The sequence below is a fragment of the Teleopsis dalmanni genome, chromosome 2 (assembly GCF_002237135.1).
Source record: "Teleopsis dalmanni isolate 2A chromosome 2, ASM223713v2, whole genome shotgun sequence".
Lineage (NCBI taxonomy): Eukaryota > Metazoa > Arthropoda > Insecta > Diptera > Diopsidae > Teleopsis > Teleopsis dalmanni.
Genome location: NC_051847.1, coordinates 78546253 through 78563767, shown reverse-complemented (window position 1 = coordinate 78563767; position 17515 = coordinate 78546253). Strand labels below are relative to the sequence as shown.

At 30.2% G+C, this 17515-nt stretch overlaps 3 protein-coding genes across 5 annotated transcripts; 2 read left to right on the top strand and 1 right to left on the bottom strand.

Annotated features, from left to right (window-relative positions):
- Positions 1-1721: 1721 nt before the first annotated feature.
- LOC119684194 lies at positions 1722-17286 on the bottom strand. Of its 2 annotated transcripts, none has more exons than XM_038098170.1 (3): positions 12097-12463; positions 11975-12035; positions 1722-2188 (listed from the first exon to the last, which is right to left on the bottom strand). In XM_038098170.1, exons 1-3 carry the CDS (start codon positions 12364-12366, stop codon positions 1881-1883), a joined length of 639 nt encoding a protein of 212 aa, XP_037954098.1. In that variant the 5' UTR covers positions 12367-12463; the 3' UTR covers positions 1722-1880. The 2 variants fall into 2 exon arrangements, with proteins under 2 accessions (XP_037954098.1, XP_037954099.1); XM_038098171.1 differs by lacking the exons at positions 11975-12035; positions 12097-12463 and adding exons at positions 16775-16814; positions 16876-17286 and having other exon boundaries at positions 1728-2188.
- On the top strand, positions 2936-10100 carry LOC119684189 (aarF domain-containing kinase 1). Its single transcript, XM_038098163.1, has 3 exons — positions 2936-3081; positions 8238-9476; positions 9542-10100. Exons 2-3 carry the CDS (start codon positions 8271-8273, stop codon positions 9881-9883), a joined length of 1548 nt encoding a protein of 515 aa, XP_037954091.1. The 5' UTR covers positions 2936-3081; positions 8238-8270; the 3' UTR covers positions 9884-10100.
- Positions 6265-7765, top strand: LOC119684196 (protein ALP1-like). Of its 2 annotated transcripts, XM_038098174.1 has the most exons (3): positions 6265-6539; positions 6597-6969; positions 7039-7765. In XM_038098174.1, exons 2-3 carry the CDS (start codon positions 6866-6868, stop codon positions 7538-7540), a joined length of 606 nt encoding a protein of 201 aa, XP_037954102.1. In that variant the 5' UTR covers positions 6265-6539; positions 6597-6865; the 3' UTR covers positions 7541-7765. The 2 variants fall into 2 exon arrangements, with proteins under 2 accessions (XP_037954102.1, XP_037954101.1); XM_038098173.1 differs by having other exon boundaries at positions 6265-6969.
- Positions 17287-17515: the final 229 nt, after the last annotated feature.

The following is a 17515-nucleotide window of genomic DNA, read 5'->3' as shown; positions in this document are numbered from 1 at the left end:
GTTGTAAGAATGGAACCTGAAAGTTTCACTAGTACACCAAAAGAAAATTTGTTTAATTGTGGTTAAAAACAAGTCATGGGCCGTATGTGGCTCGCGAGCCGTACTTTGGACAGTGCTGTTATACATCATGGTGTAAATAATTTGACAAAGTAATTGCGATAGTTTCTGTGGGACTCTTTTTTTTTGGATATTGTAGTTACTTACAATCCCGAATGCTGAACACATATATTATTTAGCATTCGATATATTTCATATTAGTATTATAATTGGATTATCCGATTTGTTTACAGCATTCCGCGGTATGACTTAAATAAGTCAATGGTCTCCGATCCTGATGTCTGTTGACACCAAAAACTTATAGCACAATCTCTTAGAATGCTCAGCTCTTAGTTGACGAAGGTTTCATTATTTAGGTGATATTATTATAGCTTCATATATAGTACTGTGAAATATTACACCCCAAATAGTGTTAAAGTTTATAAAAAAGCCTAGTTATAGAGGTTTTAATCTATTGTGCAAAGCTATGCACAATAGATTTATTATGGTGGCAATGTACTCTGGCTTCTTATAATAATATTCATACAAGCATAGTAATAATTCTGAGAATTTTTAACTATAATCCAGTTTTGACTATTATCTAAAACAATCAAAACTTTTTAAATCTTCCAAAAAAAAAAGTGAATCTTTTGCATAATAAATTTAAATATAATAAACAATTTTATATAACTCGCAGTAAAGGTAGAAACTATACTAAATTCTACCACCTTAGTAGGATCTCGACGATGAAGTATAAAATCAATTGTAGAATTTAGTATGAGAGGAAGGATGGGAGAGGAGACTTAATCTAACTGGTCCCACAGTTATAGAATCTTGCAATCTCTATAGAATGAAGTCACATTTCAAAAGTGCTCAGATTTATGACAATTCGTATAACAATTGAACGGTAAGCGAGGTCATGAGAAATAGAGTTGCAGTTGATACAGGAATCAATGAGGAATAAACAGAGAATTTATTCTTAAGAAATAAGTATTTAGCCTACTGTTTTATGTTGATTCAAGTTGGGCCAGATCTATTTTGTCTATACAGTTAATTACCTTTTTTTCCAGATACTGTATAGTTGATTGATTTCCAATTAAGTATAATTTATAAAAAATTTTTATATTGTCTATGGATCCATTAAACTCCACTAAAAACTGGTTACTACGTAAACGCTGGCTAGTGTTTTTTTTTTTTTTTGACAGTAAGTGAAAGCATTGAAAGCCACCGTGTGAGACTTAAACCCACTAAACCACGTCTTAGAAATGAATGGAGAAGATTTCCTCAGCATTGTGAAAACTTCATTCCAGTAATCAGGGGAGGGAGGAGAAAAAATAGACTTAGTACCTAGCGAGCCAGATTTATTTAGCGAGGTTAGCGGAAAACTTTGTGAGTGGGATCACGAAAGCCGCGGTTATATAGGGAAATGGAGTGGAGATTATCGTAAAATACAGAGATGGAGAAGTGCTTGCCGTCAGGCTTGCGCTTATAGTTTGTGCAATCCTGAAGAAGTTTCCGCTCAAACAGGCGGATTCTTTCCATTTGGGCGGAAGAGGTTGCAAACCGAATGGGGAAGGCGTAGGTGAGTAGTGTTTATATATTTCATTATATAAATATTTTTTGTTTAGCTAAGTTATTTTATGAATAAAAACAATTTCATTTATGTTATAATCGTAGAGAATTTATTTACCAAAGTGAGATTATTATAAAATTTATTAGTGCAAATATATACAATATTTTGTTAATAATTTTTATCTAAGGAATTATATATATATAAGGAAAGTATGAATATTCTTTATACATAAGTAGAATGTTTTTAAGGTTATAATTATGTATTAACAAAATTATATACTACTCTGATAAGGTGGTGGATTGCTCATTACCACCGTTGTTGTCGTTAAATCTACGGCGCTATTATTGGTACTAATAACGGTCTCTATTGTAGCAGTAGAGTTTACAGTGGGCATACCACCCACAGCACCTTGCTGGCTCTCCATTTCTAGACGCTGTTTCTCATTTAAATACGTTTGCATGACCTCATTGTAAGCTGGTGGCAAATCATTTTTCGGTTGTTGGGGAAGTTCAATGACTACGTTTCCTCCTGATTGGTTGTTGTTATTTGCATTATTATTGTTACAAGCCCGTTGACGTGCTGAAAGAAATATAAATCCATTATTATTTAATATAACATTGAATATAACATTATTTAATATAACATTACGTTAAAATGATATTAAGAAAAATGGGCCTAATTTCATTGAAACGAATGCTGAAATTAAGGGACATTTTAAATGCAACTATGCGTAAGATTAATTTTAAGCAAAAGATAAAGTTGAGATAACGAAAAAATGACATTTTTTTAAAATAAATGTCAGACAGTTAATCAGGAAATAATCAGGAAAATTTTTTGAAAGTAGTGCAAATTTTTAAATTTAAATATAGAAAAAATACTGTAACTGTTATTAGTTTTAAATAGAGTGAAAAATAATAATTCACATACCTAATATAGCTTATACAACTACTGAATGCCATCCGTTATAGTTATAATAACCAACTTTTAAAATTTTCCAGTTACAAATCGTGTTTAAAGCATGTAATTTTTAACCTTTGATTTTTAAGCAAAAAGCAAATGATTTCCTTAATTTGGGGCAGTTTTCCATTGACCATTTTCCAAATTAACTTAATTTTATTTTATTTTCTTTATATATATATTATTTATTTTATTTTGAACATAGTACAATTGTACTATTCTACCCATGTTCCCTACTTGTATAAAAAGCGTTTTGGCAACTCTGTCCAATCACCTGTTGATAAAAATACAGGGTTGTTAGCAGCGCAACATATGTTGTGTTTTGTTAGGCCAAATGATATTAGTATCTTATTGTTGATTCCTCAAGTTGTACGAGGTGCGCCGCGCATTGATTAATGTTTACTTCCACAAAAACATGTTTGCGTCTACGTTATAATCAAAATTAATATATTTTCGCGTGTTTTTATTAAAATACGCATGTGAAATTATTGCAAACGTGTGTTCAATAATAAAACGTAAGTTAAATTGCCAATTATTTTCACCGACTATATTCATTGTTTATGTAATACACGTCACTTGCGTTGTCAGTAAAGAGAAAGTTTTAAAAATAAATAGAATCGTCGGTAAACAGGCCAAATACCATAGACGCGCACGCTTTTCATTCGGCGTACAAAAAAAGAGTTCAGCAGATTGCACTAAAATTTGCGAGATTGCATGAGGTCAAGTTTAAGTGGAAACCTTTGAACTTTTTCTATGAATAGTTTTTTAATTTCTATTTTAAATGGAATGCTTAAAATGATAATAAATGAGCTTAACAGTTGTGATAAATAGCAATAAAGTTCATTAATCATTTCACGGACTTTATAATGTAACATTAACAATATGAGTTGAAATTTTTTAAAAGTGGGGTAAAGACTATAATTTGTGCCAATTAAATAATTGAAAAAAAATATTAACGAAGTGTTAACGTAACAATTTAATAAATATGAAATTTATCAATAATAAATAAAATTAATTTTATCATTGAAGATAAAAATATATTTATAATTAAATTCATAAATGACATACCTTTGGACTATTAACGCTAATGATCATTAACTCTATAACTTATTTTAAGTCTTTACATAAAAAGGTAAAATAAAATTATAATAAAATAAAATTAATATTAATAAAAAAATTAAAAAATTATATTATAGTCAGTTTATCATCTTAAAAATGCATTCTTAATTGCTTTTTTTTTTAAATAACATTAAATGACATTGAGTGATATTAATTTATGTGATAACAAATTGTAACTTTCCTTAGATTACAAGGTGTGTAATATTGACATCTGTGATTAGGTAAAAATTAAAAAATTTCTAATTAAAATGTATTGCTTATTTATAACACAAAGCACAGGTTTGAATATTTTTGTATTTAAATCCGTTTCTACAAAAACCCTTTTTCTATTGTAAAATAAAACTTTTTATGTAAAAACTATTTTTATACATAAAATACAAATAATTGTTATCTTATTGTCAACTGAAATGGAATATAATATCAAATTTAATGCTTTGCAGTCACTACGTAATATATCATTAGAAATGCCTAATCATGATAAATTGGAATAAATGGGGTACATGAGTTACGTCCTCTTCTCATACACAATACAATATAATGGGCAACAATGAATAAATATAGTTTTATCTAAACTAATAATGAAAATATCCTGAGTCAATGAATTGTCATTTGTCATTTGATTCCCGCGCCACAGAGATATTTATATATAGATGAAACCAAATGTAAATATAAATATAAGTAGTATAGGTATCTCTTCATAATTTATAGTACTACAAAATGTAAACATAAGATCTGATACTCTATAAACTCTTTTTAAGATTTAGAAGTAGCAGTCGTAGTTCAACTCACAATTGTGAAAGGTTAAATTTGCTCAATAAATATGATTTTAATAAAATCTTCATTCAAGTTTAATTTTAATAAGTTTTTTTTATGTTTTTTAATTGATAAAAAAAAATTCATGTAATTATTGTTGTGAATTTAACAAGGTTAAGATTTTAACTTGATATATGTCGTATTTATGATAAGTAAAAAATGTGATCACTGACCACAGCTGTTTTGTCGGTTTCAACTTATGATCATATGATCAAATTATATCTTTATTTATAGCCCTTAATAAAAAACACCAATGCTATCAGCTGATTTAACTCGAACTTGATTTAACTCTACAAAGGAAAATCCCTAGTTATAGCATATTTCAGTAAAAATTAAATCATTTCTGCAAACAATACAAAATTGAATCTTATTTGTTAACAATTGAAATGCAAGCAAATAGAAGCTCTCCTAAAACTTTCACAGAACTTTCTGGAACATAAACGCACTATTACATGCATAAATCCACTTATGCTAATGGAAACAATTGATTAATGTAAGTTGGTTTAGCACACTTGAAGTGTAGACCAGTAATTCAATTTTCCTTCAAAAAAAATAGGTACACTAGCACGTTTGTGTTCAGAGCCGATGTACCTTAGTTCTCAAAATATCGGGATTTAAAGTTTTTAAAAATAAATACAAAACCCAACAACTAAATGTTGTTATATTATAATATAGATACTTGTACTCATGGATACTTTCTGAAATATATAAAATACAAAATAAAGATGGTTTTTTTGCTTGTAATATCATGTATAAATTACGAATTTTAGCTATTGAATTTTGGTAAAGTTAGTTCCCAAATGTCATAGATTTACATCATCCTAACGGGTTTTAATTTTGACAGCTTTTGTTTTTATTGTCTTTTTGTTTGATTACGGCTTGAGTTGGTTAATATTTCTTTTCTTATAAGATTTGGTATATTTGTTTTCTTTGTAATCAAATATATTAAAAATTAAAAAGATATATTATTTCGATATATATATTATTTATATTATTTATTTAATAACTTTTCTCTATATAAGAAAAGTTATTCAAGGAATCTAACTTTTAATGAAAGTCGAACTTTGGTTTGGCCTGTTTTGTACAAAGAAATAAGCTTTGGTAACTGGTTTTGAGGTTAAAATCGACTTCTACCACTAAAGTTTATAATGTAAACATGGTATAACTTTTAATGAAATCCGAACTTTGGTTGTGCCTACTTTTATATAAGAAACAACTTTGGTAATTGATTTGGAGTTCAAAACTGTACTGCCAAAGTTCGTAATTAAAAATTGGTGTCACCAAATGCTCAAAATTTTTTTATATATTCTTATTCACTAACAAATACAAACTTTTGTTCGCAGACAAAATTCGAAAATAATACGTATTTAAATTCGAACGTAAATTCGAAGTCTTGCTTGTTTACTAAGAAATATAAATTTGTTTTTGCGGAGAAAAATCGAGAGTAATACGGATTTGAATTCGATTATCAATATTTTACCTTAGTTTAGGCAGTGTGAATTGCCTAATTTGTAAGTTTTTTTTTCAATATCAAGTACATACCTTTCTTTTGATATTAAGTACTTGCTTAGTGTCGAATTCAAGTACCGAATACAAAAGTAATTGGTTTCGAAAAAACTACCGAGTACTTACACGTTTGAAGCATCTCTAATCGTGATACAAAATCAGCTGTTTTTTTAAAAACAAAGCGAATTATGATGTTTTGATAATAAAATAATTTGTGCAGTCGATAGAATCAAAAATATGGAAGTTAAAGAATTTAAAATATTTTCCTCTTATTTGATGGAGCGACTACGAACAAGAAGAATGCTTGTTTGTCAACAATTCTTGATTTCCAATCAACAAATTTTGCAAAGTTCAAATAATAAAAAAAAATATTTAAGAGATATTTTAGCATTGCAAAGTCGGCTGCCAGAAATGTTCTTTAAAGTCAATGTTCCCAGAGTGCGAAGCTTACACCGACGAAAGCGGTTTGATAATTTTATGAGGTTCCTACAAGAAGGAGGAAACGAACATCTTTATTATGTGTACTTTCGCATGGGTAAAGACTCTCAATTTGTTTTGTAAAAAAATGTGTCCTTATCTTCCATATCCGAAGGTATATGTGACAGCACCGATGCCGATTCCTAAACAAGTCGCATTGTACCTATACAAACTTGCTTCGTGCGCAGAGTATCGTGCCGTAGGCGATGTGTTTGGCGTGCATACAAGTACTGTGCATAAGTACTTCCATCTCGTGGTTAAAGCAATATTACAGCTTCGGAAGGAATATTTATATTTTCCAAATTCCAATTTTCCAATTAGCAAAAACCATTGGTACTGCCTTTCAAAAAATGACTAAAATACCCAATATTATTGGCGCAATTGATGGTAAGCAAGGAACTAAATGTTGATCAGAAGTACCAACACTACAGAAATAAAAAAGGTTGGCCGTCAATAGTTATGCAAGCAGTAGTTGATAATAACTATTTGTAAGTTGAAAAGATTGTAAGATTATTTTAAAAATGCACAAACGTTACATTGATTTTTGCATATTCTAGGTTTCGTGATGTAAGTGTTAAATTACCAGGCAGCTACCATAACGTTGACGTTTTTAAAGAGTCAGGACTTTACAAATATTCGACACAAGTGATTCCAACTTACACTACTGATATCAATGGACTACCGATACCGCTAATGATAATTGGAGATGTTACATATCCATTGCTGTCGTGGCTTATTAAACCATATACTGACTGTCTAAATCCTGAAGAAGAGTCATTTAACTATCATATTAGATTAGGAAAAATTTTTGTAGAAAACGTATTTGGTAGATTAAAAGGTCGCTGGCGATGCCTCTTAAAAACAATGGACATTGACCCAGAGTTCGTACCTTTTGTTGCTTTAGCGTGTTTGATATTGCACAACTTTGTGGAAAGAAAAAATGAAAGATTTTTAGATACTTGGTCTTTGGATATGCAGAATGAAATTGAATTTCCCCAACCACAAGATGATATTTGTAATGAAATTATAGTAGAAGAAAATACCGATCCAAAGCAGTAGAAGAAAATACCAAAATATTTCTTCACAGATTTAGATAATAAATATGAAGTATTAACATTATTAAGGCTACTAATGATGATAATTTACTAAACAAAAAGATTTCTTATAAATGAACTCTTTATAAATAAATCAACTGATTTAAGGCGAAAAATGTCGAAAGCAACTCTTAATAACAAATTTCCCGCAAGGGAAATCATCCTTGTGAAACAAATTTGAAATATTTGTCATGTTTTCTATGTAAAATGTAAACAAACAAATTATTTGATATATATAAATTAACTTATGTCAATGGAAACGACTAAATTTTAATTTCATTAATATAAGTAGTTTTAGCTACAATGAAAACTTGATATAAACATTTTTTATTTATAAAAATCTCATTCTGAGTTCAAATATATATTTCTTTTTCAAGATTTTAATTATTCTTATTATAATGCTATATAATTACTATAAGCTCTTGCTATATGTGCTATTTTATTTTTATTTAATGAAATTACCTTTTTTGGAAGTGAAAAGGTTACATTGTCAGTTTTGACTTAACATAATCCTTTTTAAGTTGCCCAACATAATCTTTCACATAACGGAATTTTTGATTTCATTTAATTTGTGATGCCAATGGCTTTCGACACGATTTAACATATTTTATTTACAGCTGAGTGCCCACTTATTTTACTTATATTTTCCATTTTATTTTTAGATCATAGCATATTTGATACTAAATTTATCATAAATGTTTCGACGCGTGCTGTCGTATGGCCTTTTAGGCGGAGTAGCTGTTAGTACAGGATTAAGTTTGCATACGAATGACTATGACGTTAACTCACTGGGAATCGTGCGCCTCGGCAGATCCGCCATCACTGTGTTCGATATAGCCGCTACATACAAACGTGAACTCTACTACAAAGAATGGGATAAGACAACTCCAGAATATAAGGCCCAAAAGAGCCATGCACACAAAATAGCCGCAGAAAAATTATTAGAATTAATATGTACGAATAAAGGAGTTTATATTAAAGTTGGACAACATATTGGAGCATTGGAATATTTACTGCCCAAAGAATTTGTACAAACTATGAAAATATTACATTCGAATGCACCACAAAATCCTGTAGAAGACCTTTATAAGGTGATACGACAAGATCTAAAGAGAAATCCAGAAGAAATTTTCGCAACTTTTGAACTTGAACCACTGGGTACAGCTTCACTAGCACAAGTCCATAAGGCCACTTTGAAGACCGGCGAAGTAGTAGCCGTTAAAGTACAACATCCGTATGTAAAGGGTAATTCTTTGGTAGATATGAAAACAATGGAAGTATTAGTAAAGATAATGGCACGTATTTTCCCTGATTTTAAAATTCATTGGCTCGTGGAAGAGTCAAAAAAAAATTTACCCATAGAATTAGATTTTCTAAATGAGGGCAAAAATGCTGAAAAGGTGGCAAAACAATTTCAAAAATATTCTTGGTTACGTGTGCCAAAGATCTATTGGGAACATAGCACTGCACGTGTGTTAGTCATGGAATTTTTAGAAGGTGGCGAGGTGACGAACTTAGATTATATTAAAAAACATAAAATAGATCCATTTACCGTCTCAAATAAAATTGGACAATTATATTCAGAAATGATATTTACAACGGGTTTTGTACATAGCGATCCACATCCTGGTAATATATTGGTGCACAAGAATTCAAGCGGGAATGTTGATATAATTTTATTGGATCACGGTTTATATGCGAATCTAACAGATAAATTTCGTTATGAATACTCGAATCTGTGGTTGAGTATATTGAGTGTAGATCGTAAAGGAATGCGTAAACATAGTGAAAACTTGGGCATAAAAGGCGATTTATATGGTCTGTTCGCTTGTATGGTAACTGGTAGACCATGGGAAACGGTTACACAAGGCATAAGCAAAGTTAAATACACTACAGATGAGGTAATTATTTGTAATCTGCTCTCTAAAAATGAGTTGAAAAATTATATATAAAAATTTACTTTCAGAAAAATACTTTGCAAAATAACACATCATCAGTACTGCCACATATATCCGATGTGTTGGAACAAGTAGATCGTCAAATGCTACTTATACTAAAGACGAATGATTTAATACGTGGCATTGAGTCTACGTTAAATACACAAAATCGTATGACCGCTTTCTGGGTTATGTCCAAATGCTGCGTACAATCCTCATTTCATGAACAGAAATTACTACAGCCCTCGCGTATGGCACGCATTGGGTTATACGTACAAGAGAAATGGTCTATGTTCAAACTTAACCTTTATTATCTATATGTGGGTTTAATAAATTTCGGATTTGTGCAAGCTGTTAAACAAATTTTATAAGTTAACTATTGTAAGCATAAAGAGTGCATGGAATGCAATTACATTTGACGAATTTGGAATGAAACCAAGTTACCTCAGTGCTTAAATCATCTATTATAGATAAAATAATATTAGTCAAGTAATAACGAAAGGGTACAAAATATAATGTAACAATTTTTTTATTCTAGGAATGATTAATACATTTACGTCATAAATATTTAAATTGGTTTGATTGATTGTGAAATTATGAAAAATACAATATATGAATCATTTTGCAGTTCCCGTTGTTCTTATTAATTTTAATATGTTATAAGTAGAATCAAAGTGAATATATAATTAAAAAAATATTAATTATATAGTTCTTAATGGTATCGAATAATCTGTGGTATTATAACTATCCATTATTTGTGTTTAACTTAACTTTGGCGCATAATGCTACCACGTCTAACCTAGCCTAACCAAACCTGATCTATGGAACAAAATTGTACTCATATATTATTTATAATGTAATCATTATCTACCGCTAGAGAAACGGAGAAAAGTGATTTTAATATAATTTTTGTCATTCCGAGTCTTCATGGGACCTATACTTTTGGATAGACCCGTAGCTAGAAATGTAGTTCGAGGGCTTTCATATTATTACCGTAATTTCAAAAAAAATACTTATTCCATTGTACATCGAAATGCATTAAGAATGCATATACATATATATAAATATAATCCTTCAACTTATTTCGGGGGTCTTTAGCCCCTCAAACCCATGGCTAAGTATTTGCCTTTGGGCAATTGTAAACTAAAGTCATAGATCTCGAGATTATGTTTGCACAAGATGCACTGTCACAAAGTGGAACATACAACCGAACAGACATATTAGAAATTAAATTAGAAGATTAGAGAAATTATTAGAGATTAGAGAAATACAACATTGGGGCTTAAGAAGAGAACATTAAAGAAATTAGGAAATACTCAAAAATTCTGTGAAATGAAACTAGTAAATAGATACTGGAGTATATATAACGTATTATATTAATTTTGAAATCTAGTTTAAACAATCTGGAAGTAGTAGATATGTTATAATACAGGCTTTTGTGCTGACAGTCAAGCGTTATTTTCTAATGACTACCATTGTAGCTATGGCTAAAATAAGATGAAGGAAAGTGTCTGACACTCAGCTGCTCTGTCACTGTCCAACATTTTTCAAAAGTCGTTTATTTACTTTAGGGATCTTTAGGCAAATATTTGTCCGAAATCGCAATTGAATAGATCACCCGTCACATTAAAATAAAAAATTATTTTATAGAATAAAGTATCATTCATCTACTCTGTCACTTGGCAGAAGTCATTTATCCACTTCATCCCTCTCAAATATTTTCCCGATATTGCAAATATAGGACTTAAACATAGGACATTATTTGTTTCATTAATATAAAAAATTGGTTTGTAGAGAAAAGTATCACTTATCCTGCACTTATCCTAAGTCAATCAATTTTAGGATATACCTCCCTCAAATGTTCCTCCAATATTGCAAATATAAGACTTAAACGTAAGACATTGTCCATTTCAATAACATGAGAAATTGGTTTTCCCTTTCAAAAAGGGAACAGCTAGTGTGCCCCAAAACTGATGTCTATATATCTATCTAGAGGGTGTTTAATGCAGAAGTCTACTAATAACACTTTAAAAATAACTATTGAAGCACCGTCCTAAACTAAGCTCTTCCTATCATGAACTACTAGAAGATTAGCTCTTGAAATAAGTTCACATCTAGTCTTAAAAGGCATCTAAAGTTACTGATCTGATATTGATCAAAACTATGGAACGGTAATTATTTTGTGTCTTGAAAATCAAAATAAATGTAATTTACTACAATCTCTCTTAATTTTCTTGCTAAACCTTCAATTATACCTAAAAAAAACTATAAAAAAACTCTTACTAAACCTTCAATAATACCTCAAGCTCTGTGGGTCTGTGAGTTTACGGAATCGGAGTTTTTCGAAACTAAATCTTAGGAAGAAATTTTTACGGTCCGCGACAATCAAAGCTGTTTAAAATTTATCTTTCAGTAATATTTATAATTAATAAAAATTCTATTAGTTGAAGTTTTATATTTACCTCGTGCACGTCGTAATGCCGCTTCTCTTGCCATTAATTGGCGACGATGACGTATTGCCAACTTATAAAAATAATTTCGATTAATAAGGAATTATTTAAAAAACTCTATAAATATTATATACCTGTGAGATCGCTAAACAAATTAATAATATACATACTACAATTATATAACTGTAATAACCGTCCCAGTTGTAAGTGGTGACGGTGATCGTCGGTAAAGTAGGTATATTTATTGTAAAATTGTCATACCATGGTGGATAGATTGTAAAATTATAAGTCGCGTTCCAAATATTACTGCCCGTGCCAATTGTACTGTAATTACTATTTAGAGTAGTATTTGTTAGACTAGATTGGGTGCTAGTCAAAATACTAGACGCTACTGTCGAGTTCATTTTTTCGCGAGTATTTTATCGATACACGATATTCGATAGATTTTTATTATTTATTTAAATAATTACGTGCTTTTTGTATAAACAATCGTGTCTTCCAAAGGTTACGGAATAACTATATTTTTTATATATTTTCGAGATACTGATAATAAAATTACTAAATTTTGCTTACCGTTCGCAAAATTTTATCATAAGTGAAAGGCTTTCGATAAATTACTGACATGACAAATGACCACTGATATCGTTTATCTATGATGACACCTCCGCAAACACATACTTGCTCTAGCACATTAACATTCTCATATATATTGTAATTTGAGCACATGTAAGCTCTGATTCCTTCAGGTTTATTGTTATATTGCAACAAAACAAAAATTATTATCAATTAAATATGTAAGTACTCAGAACAGACTTATATGAAGGATTAAATGGTGTAAATCACATTTCACTTTTAACCATTGATAGACGTCTGATGAAGTAGACAAGTGTATTTGTTACCCAATTTAAATAATTCAATATATTGAATATGTATTGTTAGGTATTTAACAATATTATTAAACAATATTAAATTTCACAATGGTAATTTTATAAAATAATAGTAAAGCAGTTCCGTGTTTATGCAATATCAATGCAATAACTGTCAGTCGATTTGTCTATTAATAGAAAAACTAACGTTTCAACTGGCACCCCAACTACCAGAAAATCAGTCTAATATGCATCGTGTAATTTGCGCACATGTAAGTTGTGATTCTTTTAGGTTTATTGTTATATTGCAACAGTCCAGAAATTATTATCAATTAAATATGTAAGTACTCAGAACAGACTTATATGAAGGATTAAATGGTGTAAATCACATTTCACTTTTAACCATTGATAGACGTCTGATGAAGTAGACAAGTGTATTTGTTACCTAATTTAAATAATTCAATATATTGAATATGTATCGTTAGGTATTTAACAATATTATTAAACAATATTAAATTTCACAATGGTAATTTTATAAAATAATAGTAAAGCAGTATATTGTGGAATATATTTTAGCTTCTTCTTCTTATTTGGTACTACAGTCCAGTATGAACCTTGGCCTCCCTCACGATCTGCCTCCATCTGTCCTATCTTCTGCTACTCTCTTTCAGTTCAGTACTCCAATCTTGTTTGTTCTTCGATTATTGAATTTCGATTATGTAAATGGTTACATGCCTATGCAGAATGTTATACAGAAGCACTTGATAACAAGTAAACGTTCAGACAAGGCGTTCTCTCTTCCTGTTATTGCTTCAATTCCGCTATAGTAATGAACATACATAGGATAGCTATACATCATAATAGTATAGTATACATATACTACAAATAGGTCCACGTTGACTGTGCAAAGTATGACGTTATTGACTTTATTACCGAATTAGAAGAAATAACAGCAAAAAATATAATATAGGTATATTGGGTATTAGCTAGGGCTACTACTTGTTTTGATGATCAACTGACTGCTACTAACTGTACTTTCGAAGTTCTCTTAACAAAGAGATATGTTGAAGAGTTTTCATATATAGTAGTAGTTATTATGGTTTCTGTTAGAAGCTGTATTACTGAGCTCTCTCTCGAAAGACAAAAGTTCTTCGCAAGATCTTTGTTCACCTACATTTTTCTTCCAATTGCCGCATATATATTAGATATAACAGTTTTACTGCAACAGTGATATTATTTAGCAAATTTTATTTAATTTTCAATATAATTTCAACAAGTTTGGAAATGATGGGAGGTGATTTTCCAAGAAAATGTAAAAGTGACTATAAGAAGAAGAAGATGTTGAAAAAGATCGTGTCTTCTTAAATGGAGTGACAAAATTGAATTATCACTGTTTTCACTCGATGTACGAGACTGGGGAGGACATATATACCAAACAAGTCGCCTATAGAAACGATTTATTTCAAGGTAAATCCCGGTAATAGGTTACTAATGATTAGTTTGACAATTAAGCTAGTTACACTTTCTGTTTTAAAGTAAGAGATTAAGTAAGGAATTGCTGTTGAAAAGGAACCAACAATTGCCATCCTCAGGGACCTCAAGATTAATCCGATCAAAAAATACATGAAGAATAGAGCCATAAAACTATTTACGAAAACAAACAGGTTTACAACACCGCGTTATCGCATCTTAGAATGGTTACAGGCTCCTCGGGGAGGTATGCAGATCTGAGGTCAGTTATTGCTTAGTCTGATAAAGTGATAATCCGGTGAAGGCGTAGAGAGAGGTTATGAAGAAACCTCGGAGTTAGTAGAGAGTAAAAGTGCTGAAATACACTGACTCGACTAGCCTCAACAGAGTAGTAAAAAAAATATATAATTAAAAGATAAATAGCTTATTTGCTGCCTAAAAATTTGCTGAAGTGGATTGAAGCTTTGGGAAAACATTTAAACTCTTAGTTGAATATTGATAAATTTTGTTAAGATCATGATTCGATTAATATTTATAAGGAGTTTGTAACATTAAATTTGAAAAACCGTATTAGTAAAACAGTTTCCATGAATTATTATAAGAATTCAAACAAAATATATGGTGATCCTACACTGACATATTTACTTACTGTAGGCCTTTTCTCCTTTTGGAACATAGGTCCACCTTTATATTTATCATATTGTGTCAATTTGCATCACCTTATCGTAGGGCGGTATGTACCATTATATCTCCCAATTATACTATTGGAGAATTGTAATAAAAAATTTATCAAATAGCTGTCAAATTAACTAGAAAAATCTGACAATAAGGTCATTAGTTAGATTCTTCATAAACTATAGTATAGATAACTATTAAAAGAGTTTCTGTCTGACTGAAAATTAGAAAAGGAAAGAAAGTGTATTAGGTTTATAGTGTTATTATCAAGCAAATGAAAGGAATTTAAAGGCGATCATTCAGAGATCAAACTATGTTTTAGAATCTGGTCTTGTGGTTCAATCCTAATGTTATTAATATAATTTAAGGGTATATAGTATATTTTTGAAGTATATAAAGGAAAATAGTTTAAGTAAACTAATTTCTGCTTTAATATGATTTCTTATCTATCAGTGGGGAATTTTTTAAGTTCGTATATATGTTAAAAAACCTGGCGATTACTTAAATTAATTGATAATGAAATGAAATCTAATTAGGGCTTGCAATCGTAGAATTCTAGTTGAGAATAAAAATAAATGTCAATGTTGAAGTAATTAGTTGAGCTGAAGTGATTTTTATTCTATCAATTACATACTTTTCTAAAAGACTTCTTCTCTGATAGTCAGGCAGTACATACCCTCTTCATTCGACTGTTCACAAAATCAAAAATGATCGAAAATCACTACATATATATTATTGTATTAGCTGAAAAGTTTTAAATATGGTGTGAATGGGCAACATTTATGGAAACTGCAAATACATGAATTGGCAAGAATGGAATCAACTGCTACACATCGCATCGGTACACTTTAATCAGTCAACATTGGGTTTAAGGATAGTGCTAATTATATGAAGACAATATGGCGTATATAGGTGCCTAAATTCAATAACCAACAATGTAAGTAAGTTCTAATGCTTAAAATAGTATCTATCGATAATAATAAGAGTTCTTACAGAATATAAATATGCAAATAGTATCTGCATAGGGTTGCCTTAGAGCGAAATAGGCTCTGCGTTAGAGCTTAAAATTTGGGGACAGCGTTATGATTTTTAAGTATTTATTCACAATAAAAGTATTGTGTATGCAGAAAACATCAGAATATATTTTATGCAAATATCCAGCGGCGACAAGACATAGACTCGACTACCTTGAAAGCGGGATCTTAGTCCCAAATCAAATACTTAAAATTAAGCCCACAGCAGTTACGAGATTTATAAATAGTCTAGAATTGTTTTAGTTGTGCCTTTAGGCGCACAATAGATCTTTTAGATCGAGGTGGATTAATAGCCTATTATTTAAAAATAATAAAATAAAAGTATTGTGTAAGCCGGAACTTCTACTCTGTTCTAGGGCGCAAGGTAAGAAGTGTATGTTTCTTTTTTTTATTGATTAAGAGTGTACACCGGGCACCGAAATTTCCAGGATAGGCTTAAATAGATTAGAGTTACCACTAATCTGGTGATCCCACCACTAAAGTTGGCAAAAAGTATTTACTGTTAATACCTTAAAAATAAATTCCAAGTATTAAGAAAACCAAAAAAAAAGTTTTAAGCCAAATGGAATTATCACATCTATACGGATATGAAGTCACAAGGAGAAAGTTTTATTTTGCTATTTTTATTTTGATTAAGGACCTGTGGTATGGGTGTCGAAATATTCAAAACAGGTTTTAGTATGCTCGGAAATATCTACGGGTGGCATTACGTTTTTGGTATTTATATTATATTATATTATATTTTTATAAATTACGATAATATTTACCTATTTGTTGTTGTAGTTTTAAACGACGAATTGCTGCTAACTTTAAAAAGAAATTGGTTAAGTTTTTTACCACTAAGAAAATAAAATAGTATTTTATTCACCTTAGCTAAACCGGAAGCCAATATAAGCAACAACATTAGCACCAGCCAAAAGTATAGGAACCCAGTCCATGAAAAATAATACCAACCATAATCGTAGTAGTAACCAGAATCTTCAGTAGTGGAACTGGTTTGCCATATTACCGTGGTACTGGTGTTAGTGGAATTAATTAGTGGTGGCTTTATGGTTGTGGTTAAATTTAAAGAACTCTTTGTGGTTTCTGTTACATTCAGAATTCTAGCAGTGGAACTAGTAATCGAATGCACTGTGGTATTTAATGTTGTCGACATATTTAAACACTTTTAGTACTCGAAGTTTTTAGTACATAAGATTTCACTAAAATCCTTCAAAGGATTCAAAACAAAAATATTTATCGAAAATAGAACACGATCAGAACAAACAAATTTAGCTACTGTTCGTAAACTCAGCACGTCTATTTTTTGGGGGTAGTAATTGTTGGAATAGTTTGTCATAATTGATAAGAATATTGTATATAAGATTTAAAATACGCTTTCTTTCATTTGCGGAATACGAGTAATAAGTCAAGGAATATAGATTCTACATAAAGTGTTTAATTTGACAAATGAGTCTAGATAAGATATAAATGAGCTTTCATATAAATATGTTGACAATTTGCTTCAT